General features: G+C 45.7%; 1 protein-coding gene across 4 annotated transcripts in view; it reads left to right on the top strand.

Annotated features, from left to right (window-relative positions):
* The window catches only part of SHANK2 (SH3 and multiple ankyrin repeat domains 2), a 2,937,835-nt gene that overhangs the window by 1,127,140 nt on the left and 1,795,320 nt on the right, over nt 1–15,375 (top strand). For all 4 annotated transcript variants that reach the window (XM_085643560.1, XM_085643562.1, XM_085643561.1 and 1 more), the window contains 2 exons: nt 9,297–9,448; nt 14,952–15,119. In XM_085643560.1, coding sequence (XP_085499686.1) covers nt 9,297–9,448; nt 14,952–15,119 — 320 coding nt within the window. The remainder of the gene's footprint in view (nt 1–9,296; nt 9,449–14,951; nt 15,120–15,375) is intronic.

Raw genomic sequence — 15,375 nt, 5'->3', positions numbered from 1 at the left:
TAGCTATGGGACTAGTGCCCATGACTACAATGAAAATAGCACTGAAGATAACAATGGAACTAGTGCCGATGCCAACAAAGAGAATAGCACTGATGATACAAATGTGACTAGTGCTCCTGACAACAATGAGAATAGCGTTGATGATACCAATGGGACTAGTGCCGATGCCAACAATGAGAATAGCACTGATGATAAAAATGGGACTAGTGCTGATGCCAACAATGAGAATAGCACTGATGATTCCAATGGGACTAGTGCCGATGCCAACAATGAGAATAGCTCTGATGATAAGAATGGGACTAGTGCCCATGCCATCAATGAGAATAGCGCTGATGATACCAATGGGACTAGTGCTGAAGCCAACAATGAGAATAGCGCTGATGATACCAATGGGATTAGTGCCCATGACAACAATGAGAATAGCGCTGATGATACCAATGGGACTAGTGTTGATGCCAACAATGAGAATAGCGCTAATGATACCAATGGGACTAGTGCCGATGCCAACAATGAGAATAGCACTGACGATAGCTATGGGACTAGTGCCCATGACAACAATGAAAATAGCACTGATGATAACAATGGAACTAGTGCCGATGCCAACAAAGAGAATAGCACTGATGATACCAATGGGACTAGTGCTCCTGACAACAATGAGAATAGCATTGATGATACCAATGGGAATAGTGCCGATCCCAACAATGAGAATAGCACTGATGATAAAAATGGGACTAGTGCCGATGCCAACAATGAGAATAGCACTGATGATTCCAATGGGACTAGTGCTGATGCGAACTATGAGAATAGCGCTGATGATAAGAATGGGACTAGTGCATATGACATCAATGAGAATAACGCTGATGATAACAATAGTACTAGTGCCGATGCAAACAATGAGACTAGCGCTGATGATACCAATGGGACTATTGCCGATGCCAACAATCAGAATAGCACTGATGATACCTATGGGACTAGTGCCCATGCCAACAATGTGAATAGCTCTGATGATACCAATGGGACTAGTGCTCATGACAACAATGAGAATAACACTGATGATACCAATGGGACTAGTGCCCATGACAACAATGAGAATAGCGCTTATGATGCCAATGGGACTAGTGCCGATGCCAACAATGAGAATAGCGCTGATGATACCAATGGGACTAGTGCCGATGCCAACAATGAGAATACCACTGATGATAACTATGGGACTAGTGCCTATGACAACAATGAGAATAGCACTGATGATAACAATGGAACTAGTGCCGATGCCAACAATGAGAATAGCACTGATGATACCAATGGGACTAGTGCTTCTGACAACAATGAGAATAGCACTGATGGTACCAATGGGACTAGTGCCGATGCCAACAATGAGAATAGCACTGATGATAGCAGTGGGACTAGTGCTTATGCGAACAATGAGAATAGCACTGCCAACCATGGGACTACTGCCCATGACTACAATGTGAATAGCTCTGATGATACCAATGGGACTAGTGCTCATGACAACAATGAGAATAGCACTGATGATACCAATGGGATTAGTGCCCATGACAACAATGAGAATAGCTCTGATGATACCTATGGGACTAGTGCCCATGACTACAATGAAAATAGCACTGATGATAACAATGGAACTAGTGCCGATGCCAACAAAGAGAATAGCACAGATGATACGAATGGGACTAGTGCTCCTGACAACAATGAGAATAGCGTTGATGATACCAATGGGACTAGTGCCGATGCCAACATTGAGAATAGCACTGATGATAAAAATGGGACTAGTGCCGATGCCAACAATGAAAATAGCACTGATGATTCCAATGGGACTAGTGCCGATGCCAACAATGAGAATAGCTCTGATGATAAGAATGGGACTAGTGCCCATGCCAACAATGAGAATAGTGTTGATGATACCAATGGGACTAGTGCTGAAGCCAACAATGAGAATAGCGCTGATGATACCAATGGGACTAGTGCCCATGACAACAATGAGAATAGCACTGATGATACCAATGGGATTAGTGCCCATGACAACAATGAGAATAGCGCTGATTATATCAATGGGACTAGTGCCCATGCCAACAATGAGAATAGCACTGATGATACCAATGGGACTAGTGCCGATGCCAACAATGGGAATAACACTGATAACCATGGGACTAGTGCCAATGCCAACAATGAGAATACCACTGATGATACCAATGGGACTAGTGCTGATGCCAACAATGATAATAGCACTGATGATACCAATGGGACTAGTGCCCATGACAACAATGAGAATAGCACTGATGATACCAATGGGACTAGTGCCAATGCCAACAATGAGAATAGCACTGATGATAACAATGGGACTAGTGCCGATGCCAACAATGAGAATAGCACTGATGATACCAATGTGACTAGTGCCGATGCCAACAATGAGTCTAGCACTGATGATACCAATGGGACTATTGCTCATGAGAGCAATGAGAATAGCACTGATAACCATGGGACTAATGCCCATGACAACAATGAGAATAGTAATGATGATACCAATGGGGCTAGTGGTGATGATAACAATGACTATAGCTCTGATGATAACAGTGGGACTAGTGCTAACGAGAACAGTGAGAATAGGTGATGACAACAATGAGACTAGTGCCAATGACAACGAGACTAGTGCCGATGACAACGAGACTAGTGCCGATGACAACGAGACTAGTGCCGATGACAACAATAAGAATAGCACTGATGATAACAGGACTAGTGCATATGGCAAAACTGCATGATTAAGAGACTGTTACTCAGGGTCCGCACTGCTCATTCATAGGAGACACTGTCAATGGGACTAGTGTCCAAGACATCAATTAGAATAGCGCTGATGAGAACAGTGGGACTAGTGCTGATGCCAACAATCAGAATAGCACTGATAACCATGGGGCTAGTGCCCATGACAACAATGTGAAAAGTGCTGATGACACCAATGGGACTAGTGCCCATGACAACAATGAGAATAGAACTGATGATACCAAGTGGACTAGTGCTCATTACAACAATGAGACTAGCGCTGATGATACCAATGGGACTAGTGCCGATACCAACAATGAGAATAGCGCTGATGATACCAATGGGACTAGTGCCCATGACAACAATGAGAATAGCACTGATGATACCAATGAGACTATTGCTCATGACAGCAATGAGAATAGCACTGATAACCATGGGACTTGTGCCCATGACAACAATGAGAATAGCGCTGATGATACCAATGGGACTAGTGCTGATGCCAACAATGAGAATAGCACTGATGATAGCTATGGGACTAGTGCCCATGACTACAATGAAAATAGCACTGATGATAACAATGGAACTAGTGCCGATGCCAACAAATAGAATAGCGCTGATGATACCAATGGGACTAGTGCCGATGCCAACAATGAGAATACCACTGATGATAACTATGGGACTAGTGCCTATGACAACAATGAGAATAGCACTGATGATAACAATGGAACTAGTGCCGATGCCAACAATGAGAATAGCACTGATGATACCAATGGGACTAGTGCTCCTGACAACAATGAGAATAGCACTGATGGTACCAATGGGACTAGTGCCGATGCCAACAATGAGAATAGCACTGATGATAGCAGTGGGACTAGTGCTGATGCGAACAATGAGAATAGCACTGCCAACCATGGGACTACTGCCCATGACTACAATGTGAATAGCTCTGATGATACCAATGGGACTAGTGCTCATGACAACAATGAGAATAGCACTGATGATACCAATGGGATTAGTGCCCATGACAACAATGAGAATAGCTCTGATGATACCTATGGGACTAGTGCCCATGACTACAATGAAAATAGCACTGATGATAACAATGGAACTAGTGCCGATGCCAACAAAGAGAATAGCACTGATGATACGAATGGGACTAGTGCTCCTGACAACAATGAGAATAGCGTTGATGATACCAATGGGACTAGTGCCGATGCCAACATTGAGAATAGCACTGATGATAAAAATGGGACTAGTGCCGATGCCAACAATGAGAATAGCACTGATGATTCCAATGGGACTAGTGCCGATGCCAACAATGAGAATAGCTCTGATGATAAGAATGGGACTAGTGCCCATGCCAACAATGAGAATAGCGTTGATGATACCAATGGGACTAGTGCTGAAGCCAACAATGAGAATAGCGCTGATGATACCAATGGGACTAGTGCCCATGACAACAATGAGACTAGCGCTGATGATGACAATGGAACTAGTGCCGATGCCAACAATGAGAATAGCACTGATGATACCAATGAGACTAGTGCTCCTGACAACAATGAGAATAGCGCTGATGATACCAATGGGACTAATCCCCATGACAACAATGAGACTAGCGCTGATTATATCAATGGGACTAGTGCCCATGCCAACAATGAGAATAGCACTGATGATACCAATGGGACTAGTGCCGATGCCAACAATGGGAATAACACTGATAACCATGGGACTAGTGCCAATGCCAACAATGAGAATACCACTGATGATACCAATGGGACTAGTGCTGATGCCAACAATGATAATAGCACTGATGATACCAATGGGACTAGTGCCCATGACAACAATGAGAATAGCACTGATGATACCAATGGGACTAGTGCCAATGCCAACAATGAGAATAGCACTGATGATAACAATGGGACTAGTGCCGATGCCAACAATGAGAATAGCACTGATGATACCAATGTGACTAGTGCCGATGCCAACAATGAGTCTAGCACTGATGATACCAATGGGACTATTGCTCATGAGAGCAATGAGAATAGCACTGATAACCATGGGACTAATGCCCATGACAACAATGAGAATAGTAATGATGATACCAATGGGGCTAGTGGTGATGATAACAATGACTATAGCTCTGATGATAACAGTGGGACTAGTGCTAACGAGAACAGGGAGAATAGGTGATGACAACAATGAGACTAGTGCCAATGACAACGAGACTAGTGCCCATGACAACGAGACTAGTGCCGATGACAACGAGACTAGTGCCGATGACAACAATAAGAATAGCACTGATGATAACAGGACTAGTGCATATGGCAAAACTGCATGATTAAGAGACTGTTACTCAGGGTCCGCACTGCTCATTCATAGGAGACACTGTCAATGGGACTAGTGTCCAAGACATCAATTAGAATAGCGCTGATGAGAACAGTGGGACTAGTGCTGATGCCAACAATCAGAATAGCACTGATAACCATGGGACTAGTGCCCATGACAACAATGTGAAAAGTGCTGATGACACCAATGGGACTAGTGCCCATGACAACAATGAGAATAGAACTGATGATACCAAGTGGACTAGTGCTCATTACAACAATGAGACTAGCGCTGATGATACCAATGGGACTAGTGCCGATACCAACAATGAGAATAGCGCTGATGATACCAATGGGACTAGTGCCCATGACAACAATGAGAATAGCACTGATGATACCAATGAGACTATTGCTCATGACAGCAATGAGAATAGCACTGATAACCATGGGACTTGTGCCCATGACAGCAATGAGAATAGCGCTGATGATACCAATGGGACTAGTGCTGATGCCAACAATGAGAATAGCACTGATGATAGCTATGGGACTAGTGCCCATGACTACAATGAAAATAGCACTGATGATAACAATGGAACTAGTGCCGATGCCAACAAAGAGAATAGCACTGATGATACCAATGGGACTAGTGCTCCTGACAGCAATGAGAATAGCATTGATGATACCAATGGGACTAGTGCCGATGCCAACAATGAGAATAGCACTGATGATAAAAATGGGACTAGTGCCGATGCCAACAAGGAGAATAGCACTGATGATACCAATGGGACTAGTGCTGATGCCAACAATGAGAATAGCACTGATGATACCAATGGGACTAGTGCTCCTGACAGCAATGAGAATAGCATTGATGATTCCAATGGGACTAGTGCCGATGCCAACAATGAGAATAGCACTGATGATACCAATGAGACTATTGCTCATGACAGCAATGAGAATAGCACTGATAACCATGGGACTTGTGCCCATGACAGCAATGAGAATAGCGCTGATGATACCAATGGGACTAGTGCTGATGCCAACAATGAGAATAGCACTGATGATAGCTATGGGACTAGTGCCCATGACTACAATGAAAATAGCACTGATGATAACAATGGAACTAGTGCCGATGCCAACAAAGAGAATAGCACTGATGATACCAATGGGACTAGTGCTCCTGACAGCAATGAGAATAGCATTGATGATACCAATGGGACTAGTGCCGATGCCAACAATGAGAATAGCACTGATGATAAAAATGGGACTAGTGCCGATGCCAACAAGGAGAATAGCACTGATGATACCAATGGGACTAGTGCTGATGCCAACAATGAGAATAGCACTGATGATACCAATGGGACTAGTGCTCCTGACAGCAATGAGAATAGCATTGATGATTGCAATGGGACTAGTGCCGATGCCAACAATGAGAATAGCACTGATGATAAGAATGGGACTAGTGCCCATGCCAACAATGAGAATAGCACTGATGATACCAATGGGACTAGTGCTGATGCCAACAATGAGAATAGCGCTGATGATACCAATGGGACTAGTGCCCATGACAACAATGAGACTAGCGCTGATGATACCAATGGGACTAGTGCCCATGCCAACAATGAGAATAGCACTGATGATAACAATGGGACTAGTGCCGATGCCAACAATGGGAATAACACTGATGATACCAATGGGACTAGTGATGGAGCTCTGCGGTCAAAGTTTTTACCTTCGGACTTAGAAACGTTTCTGGAGCTTGTCTTCCCGGGGTCCCTCGTAGCTCTCAAGCAGTCTGGATTTGGTGAGGGTTCGCCGGCTTGCCTTTCAACAAGCTTGTGGTCAAACTTATGGAATGCAGACCTCCATAGCTCTCCAGTGGGACAAACCAGGGATCCAGGCTAGCTCGCAGTTTATGGTTAGTGGCTTGACTGTCGCGGTTGGTCACGGTCACCTCTCCTACGTTCGGACTTAGAAATTATTACAGAGCTTTTTCTTCAGGGGTCCCTTGCTGCTCTTCACCAACCTGGCTTCAGTGAGTGTTTGCCAGCTTAGGTTTCAGCCAGCTCTGGGTCAAAGTATGGAAGTCAGACCTCCAGGGTATTTCAGCTGGACGTACCTTAGACAGCAGATGGGCTCGTGGTTGAGGGTCATCAGCTTAGCGGGCCAGGTCAAGTCGGTCCACTCCAAACTCCCAAGTTCTCCTTGAACTTCTTGCTGAGGTTCCCCAGAGAGTCCCAAAGTGTGCAAATCTTACTCCAAGTGTCTGGTAGCTCCCAGATGGTCCTTGAAAGTTTGAGACTTCATTTCCCACAGTCCACTTCGACAAAACTCTTACAAATCCACTGGTTGTACTCCAGGCTGGGGATTCTTGGTGGTGATGGACTAAGTGAGCTCTGTTAACCTGTAGCTTGCACGGAGTCCACTCTCTAGCCCTTTTATAAGCAAGGTAGTCCATAGGGCTGTAGTACCATATTGAGCAGCAGGCGCAGTCTTCAGAGTGCAGGGCCTGGTTGGTGCAAATCAAACTTCTCAGCATGAACCCTTCTTCTTAGTTTAGTTTCAAGCAGTAGATATTAGAGGCCCTGCCCCTCTCAGATACTTATTCCAAGTTCTCAGGGTCAAGCAGGAGGGCACTCCTGTCTAACGAGGTGCAGGGCAACACCCCAGAGTATGACCATATCCATCAAAGTGTGGTACTATATTCTCCCAGAGGGCACCATATCTCCAAAATTCAACATGGGTGATTTTCCAGCAGAGAGACAAGAGCTGGCTAAGCCCACCTTCAGAATGGTACATCTCCATATTGTTGTTTCCCCTTACATCTGCTCATTCTTCCTTAATCCCGCAATCTGGCTGGGTTCAAAGAGTAGGGGTGCAAATGAAACTGGCCTCTCCTTCCTGTCTCCTCCTTCTATTGAAGATTATAATTTATGACCCTTTACCCCTGCTCTGGCATTCCTATGAAGCAGTACCCTGCCCTCCCAGAATGGCTCTCTAACCCCAGGGGTACTTATCACCTCATCCAAGCAGCCTGGCTAATCCACTTAACTCTGAACAATCAGGACAGATCACTGGAAGACTGAATTTCTGCTTACAGACAAGAGTCTTATAACTTCTTATCGGTACATTTTAGGATACATTCAACAATAGCATATTGTTTGATTTATCAATACCATTCTAGAAAGTCCTTAAATTATATTTCTATTACCTCCTTAACATTAGTTTTAAATTATGTGGCTGGAGATCTGCAATGGGGAAAATGAACTGGGCAATTTCTCGAACACTAGAGCTCATAAAACATCTTTTATAAGAACCCTGCCTTTATCTACAGGACACACCCTGGAACACCTAGGGGAGACTTTAGGGGTTCTGAATACGTCTAAATAATGCAGATCCTCACTTCACAGTGCTCCTAGCACAAAGGTCGATTTTGGGAAGCACTTTACTACAATGTGTGCAGTGAAATGTGCTGTTTCACTAACCCCAAGGCATATAAAACCTATTTTATAAGGGTCCTCCCTATAAGTATGACTCTTCACCCTTGTGGCATGTAGGGGAGACCCCGAGAGTACCTAATATGCAATAATATTGCAGTTTATTAATTTTTCAAGTGCCCCAAACACCAAAGTTGAGTTTAGGCACAATTCTCATTTTGAAAGCTGTCCTGCTACACAGTGCTGCTTTTGAACTGACCTCAGGCCACAGCAGTGCACACATGCAAGTGCAGAAAGGGCTGCTGGCCTCTAAACTGCCATGCCCTAATATATAAGAGAGACTTAAAGGTAGTTTCAATCCCTCTGCCCTATTATTTATAAGAGCCTATATGGGAGGTCATGCCAATCATAGGGGTACCCTAACCCATAGGATACCCTAGTGTATGTAGGTGTTTTCACTGTATTCTAAGTATGTTTTCAGCATTGAGTGCCATGGGCTGGTTAGGCAGAGCCCAGGGTCATTGAGAGTCAGTTACCACCAGTATCAGTCAGCAAAAAAGTTAGGGGTACCCAGGGCACAGGATGACTTTGCAACCATTAGCCTGTCATAGCCCTTCTGCGAAGCCCTTATAGACACTAGTTGCTATTAGTAGTCTCTGTGAACTGCTTTTGATTCTATAATGGGGACTCTTGATTATCCAATGGCGTATTATATAGCTGGACACAAACTATAATTTAGCACGTCTTCTTTGTCTTGCGTATACAGAGACCCCATTGACTTTGGCAGTCCAATTTGACAATCCTGTGGATATGATCAAGGCACTTCGAAATGGCGGGGCCCATTTGGATTTCCGGGCCAAGGATGGAATGACAGCGTTGCACAAGGCGGCCAGAGCCAAGAACCAAGCTGCCCTCACGGTAAGCAGTTTTAATGTGTACAGCATGTAAAATATTACGAAAGCCTACAAGCTCTTTCAGAATAATCCCTTTACACTGGAGTGGATGTTCTTCTTCCACAAGCATCTGTTTACCTTCATCCTTACCACCCCCCCTAGCGTTGTGCTTGCGTTAAACGCGAGGTTGAGCCGCAGGGCTTCTGAGTGACGGTGACTCCACCTACATATTTAGGGAAAAACTAAGTAAACGATTACTGGAGGTTTTATCCAGTCCTCGTTACTTAGAGGCCGTTGTGATAGAGCAAATTGAAGGAAACACTTTGCGACACTTTTGTAAAACCTTTTATGATCCATCTGTTTGTTCATTAACTTATTTTACAGGTGAAATAGGCCTTCTTTGAAAGGTAACCGTGAACCTGATTCATGAATACAAGTTTGAACCGACACGATAAGAAAGAGAGCACGTTTGAATATGTTTTCCATGTAGTACGATTTATCAATCTTTGTTACCAAAGCAAAAGAAGTACAAAATGACTTTCTTCTCTGCTTTGCTCTGATGCAAGAAGTATTTATTGATGACCGTGGAAAGATTTAAGCAAATGCTGGGTTTTGCTTGTCCTCGAACACAAGCAACAACAAGCATTGGCATAGCCAATAGGTCTCGCCTTTGGGACCTTATAAGTGTTTAGCCATGCAACAGTTGCATAACTAATACTTATAAGGTCCCAAAGCGAGACCTATTGGCTATGTCAAGCGGCCGTGCAGCCGCGAAAGTGTTCGCGCTCAAACATCAAAGCGGCAGTGTGGCCGTGAAAGTGAAAGTAACCTCGGTCAAGCGCGGCTCGCGTGCCCGCGCACATGCACTGTAGCTCTAGGCTGGCCTGGTAGCACTTTTTGGAGCCCTCACAAAATGTCTCGCCAGACCAGCGCATGTGCTGGGTCAGGCGAGACCTAAAAATGGGGCAAACGGAAATTTGCTCTATTTGGTTGTTATCCTTGTTAAACTTTTTATAGCATAATTACATAATCTTCTGTTTCTCACCACTGAAAGGCAGGGGGGAGGTGGAATCCCCCATCAGTGAAGATGGAGGCAGGTGGTTGGTACCAGTATATATCAAAATTGTATCTGATGTAAACCGCAGACCAAAATGTTGTTAATAAAAATACTGCGCTATCAGAGTTAATAATGGACAAATTACACCCGGGTTAAACACCAAGGTTAAAATCAATCCAAATCGTCACAGTTATACATCAACAATCTCAATTTATAAACTGAAAACATCGAAAAGTCCAGCATAAGTGTTCACAAGATACAAAGCTCACAACATTTCATTCAACTTGAAAAGTTCTTTGTCTACTTCTTAACAGCTCCAAAATAGAAGAGGCCACATCTTGCAACTAAAGGTGGTATTGTGTTGTGTCACCGCAGGCACTTTTAAAAAAAAGTGTATCAAGCCAACCATTATAACAAAGCAGCCACTATGTGTTTCGCACGAGACCGCGTCTCGCGCTCCATTAGGGCTCATTGATGAATTGCTTATATTCAGTGGCACGCAGGTGATATTATGGTAGAAATGCCCATCTACAATTCAAGCTTGATTCAGAATAATGATGCTCAGACGTCTTGAGGAGCCAAAGTGATACCAACAGGAAAGAGAAAAGGATGAGTCCTCCATGAAAAGAGCCTGAATGTCAAGAGAAAGGCGGACAGCAGCGTGCCACACCGAGGTACGGAGAATTGTGAGCCGTACGAAACTCGTATTACCTGCTTTGCTTTTATGGTTGGCTTGTTACTCCTAAAAAACAATCTTTCATCTGAGCTGATGTAGCTCATTACCATCTTTATTTGGAAGATATTACCTCTTCTCCTTTGGATCTGTGGAGTAGTGGAATGTTCCTAATAGCCTTTAACCTGGAAGCACAGAAAAATAACTATTCAAATTGAATAAAATATTGGAAACTTTGAAAGAATTATGAACTTTCTATCTAGTGAACACTAATACTATATTTTCTATATTTCCAATTGCTTTATTAAAAATATATAATTTAAGAAAAACTTACCTCACTGCCGGCCGGGTCCCGCGTTTATTGGACGCCAGTCCTGCTCGGCGCCTTCTCCTGCTCTCCTGCCTCTGGCAGGAACAGGAAGCAGGCATCCTCCCTACCCTCCCCTAAGCCAATGACAACGCTGTAATGGCAGCTTTGTGATTGGTGGGGATGACGCCCAGCCAGGGGCTTACGGGGAGGCCATTTTCTCCATTTAGGCTGCATTGCAACCTGCATGGAGAAAGGGCAGAGTGCGCATGACTGGTTTGGGTGGCCCCAGAGGGCTGACCAAACAGTCATTGTGCCATCAGGAGTGGACACACCACTCCTCCCCTGCTAGCAGAGGAGCCCGGCAACCAAACCCTTCTGTTCAGCTTTCTTTTTTTTTTTTTTTTTTTTTTTAAAAACCTTTATTTATCTCTGTGTACAAGACAAATACGGGCCTACAACCATCCGGTCGGCCTCGACACTTCTGAACCTTGATAGCAAAATATACGTCCACCCGGTGGCCCGGCAGCACATAAAAGCATACAACCTATGTTACAAAAATCCACATGCACCGGGTGGCAGGAGACAGTAAGGTTAATTTTAAAAATTTTTAAATGTAAGGAGATACAGAGCTAGAACGGATCAGTGTACAGAACAAAACGATCATGTGATAAATGGGTAACAGCCACCAGGAGAGTCAACTAACAGTGAACACATCTAAAATGGCGGCACGAAACTAAATACCAGGATATAGATATGCAGCGAAGTGTGCCTCCCCGCCGCTACCCTCCTAACACCAGTCCCCCCCACTGACCCTAGAAAAAGACGTAAGAAAAGGACGGAAGAAAGAGAAGAAAAGAAGGCCCATAGAAACAAAAAACGTATCGAAGAAAACCCCCCACCCTACACGCATGCCGAGGCTATGGCCTACCCCCCCCTAGCTACGTGTCTGTCGCCCCATAGAAACCCGAAATGTAGAAGTAAGAAATGAAGAAAGGAAAAAAAAAAACCCATAAAATCACGGTTGAACCCAGGGAGAAAAAGAAGAGTGCACTACCCTACTACTCCCAGGGAAAGGAAAAGCGGGGAGGAGCCCACCCCACTGCCGAACTCCCGGACCCCCGCGCCGCCCATACATCCTGCGCCATGTACAGCACAGTACCAAAAGACCCACGTAAACCCAGTGGTCCCGAATCGATAACACCCAGCACTTCAGCACTGCACAAGTCCTCCCCCCGGCAGAAGAAGGAAACAGGAGGCGAAATCACAGCGACATGTAACAAAAACAGGTCCTTAAAAACTACTCAGCCAATATTGCAAAACGTGTATCAGTCCAGGTCCCCGTCTGCCAATCCAACCAAAGCGACAACGAGCATGCCATCACCCCTGTCCGGACCGGCAAATGTGATTCAGGCCCGTCCATTGCTGCGAGTCACCTTCAGCCAGGACAAAGAGACAAGATGGCCGCCCTCGAGGAAAGGGGACAATGAAGACGTATCGTAACGCAGGGTCCCAAACGCAGCAGTGACATGCCACAGTAGCTCCGGCGATAGGTGCAGTCAGGGTAACATCTGGCAAGGGAAGTGAAAGGCTAGGTCTCAACAGGTAGTTCGTAGGTAGAGTCACAGCGTTCAAAATGAAGGGTGTCCCTGCAACTGTTTCCGCGTCGATGGATTGACGCGTTACATTGTAGCCAGGAGGACTCCGCGCCACCGTCCCTCCGCTCTGCAACATTGTTTCACCTCCAGGAGAAAACATGGGCGGTGGGGGATCCTCCAGCCGGGAACGTCCCGTTGCAAACAGTGCCTCATCGATTCTCCGGGTCAGCGCCCGGCAAGTACTCTGCATTGCCACCTCTAACGCCACGAGGGCGGCCAATACATCCCCACAGGTCGGGTCTCTCCGTGCCAAGCATCGGTCCGCACTATCCCGCCGCTCCTCCGATGCGGCAATCAGCTCCGGGGCACATGGGCGCGCCGACACTGCGAGTCCAGGGTCAGCCAGCGTCTCAGCAAGAAGAGCAGGCGCCATTGTCATCTCCACTGCGGGTAATTAGTGGCGGGACAAAAATGACTATGTATACCGGAGATCCGAGGATGTAGAGACCGGAAAAGGCTTTGTGCTCCACTCGGGAACTGCACCGGGCGAGAGCGTCCCACGGTTACCGTGAGGACCGGCCGTTCGCCGCAGGGAGACGCTTCAAAATGGAGTCCGCTCGCTTTTCTTCAGGGTGGCGGAGGAGAGCTAGTATTAGGGGGCTCCAACGTCGTCCACACCACTGCCAGCGCGTGGGGGAGTCCGACCCGGACGTAAGGGTCTGACTCCAATCGCACAGCCAGCGTTTTCACCCCCGCGGCCGCTCGCAGTTTTCCAGCTCAGCACCCCATCCACATCCCTCGGCGTCCAGCGGCGGCCATCTACGCAGGGACCAGTGGGAACACCGAAGGTCGCGGTAAACACCGAGTCCGCTGCCAAACCCGCCGACAAAGGTGTCAGGAGAACGCCAGTCACTTCAGTGCCGGTAATCCGCGGCGGTAGGGCGGCGCAGGTCAGGAGAATTGATCAGGATTAACAAAGGAAGCCAGACGGTCTACGGAGCCGGGAGCTCAAGCGTCCGTCCCGTCGGCCATCTTGGCTCCTCCTCATGTTCAGCTTTCTTGCTGTGCGAGAAGCAGAAACATAAAATGGTAGTAATGACCATTTTATGTTTCTGCTTCTCGCACAGAGATAAAGCAGTGGGGCGACGCTCCTCCGCCCTAGTGGAGGTGCTGCCCCTGGGTGAGAATCAATGTCAAAGCTTTCCGTAACCCATATAAAGATAACAGGTTTTTTTTATGTTTCTCTTCTGCCATTTTTAAGCACTGTAAATAATAGATGTTACTATGTAAGGACGAGTGCGCGTTGCTGTGATTCAAACTCATGACCTCCAGAACGCTATCATTTTCTGCAGAAAGCGTTACGCTCTCAGAGCCATCTTTGTGTCAGCCTTCAGAAGCTGTTTGCTTTCCAGCTCTGTTTTTGGCTGTTACCTTGCGATTACTCCCTGGTGTCTCCTTCCAGCCATTCTCACTTCTACTATTAGTTTCATTTGAGTTTATTGGAATTATTTACACAGCACAACAGGCCTCTGAAGGATGCTCAGGTGGTACACAAATACCACAAATAACATAGCACAACGCATTTTGAGAATGAGGCTATAAGTGGCCTGGAAAAGGCTACCTGAGTGTGGTTGATCAGGAGAGCTCATGTGCAGTCATTAAGGTGGTGGCAGAAACAAAGTTCCAAATTTTACATCCAGCTTTCTAACTATAGTACAACAACCCCAGGCTCTAGCCACCTCCCCCTTTTGTTTTTGAACGAAAAGCGTCCTTTTGTAGCTCAGATATTCTTTTGATATGTATGCCTTGTATTCTCCCTTTTTGTCCCTACCTGGGTCTTCTGTTTAGTCTCAGTAGTGACCATTACATTGATATGTGTTTTATTGTCCCTAGACACTCCTGGAGCTTGGTGCATCACCTGATTACAAAGACAGCCGGGGTCTGACCCCGCTTTACCACACTGCCATGGTTGGCGGGGACCCCTACTGCTGCGAGCTGCTACTTTACGAACACGCCACGCTGGGCTGTAAAGATGAAAACGGATGGCATGAAATCCACCAGGTCAGAACCATCGTTAAATGTTAATGCTGTGGACCTCTTAGAGTGACTCAAGTTAATGCGACCGTTTCTGGAGTGGTTCCATATTTTGTGTTTAGGTAACTGGTCGGATGGCTAAACAGGCATTTAGCTTGTTGTTTGTGATAATGTATAATAAAACATTCGAATTTTGGGAGCTCGATTTACAACAATGGAGTACTCCGGGCTTCTAATGGCCGGTAGAATCCCGGAGCTCTAACATTCCAATGTTTGTTTACAG

The sequence above is a fragment of the Triturus cristatus genome, chromosome 3_1 (assembly GCF_964204655.1).
Source record: "Triturus cristatus chromosome 3_1, aTriCri1.1, whole genome shotgun sequence".
Classification (NCBI taxonomy): Eukaryota; Metazoa; Chordata; class Amphibia; order Caudata; family Salamandridae; genus Triturus; species Triturus cristatus.
Note: the sequence above shows the minus strand (reverse complement) of the source record. Positions and strands in the feature narration are given on the sequence as shown.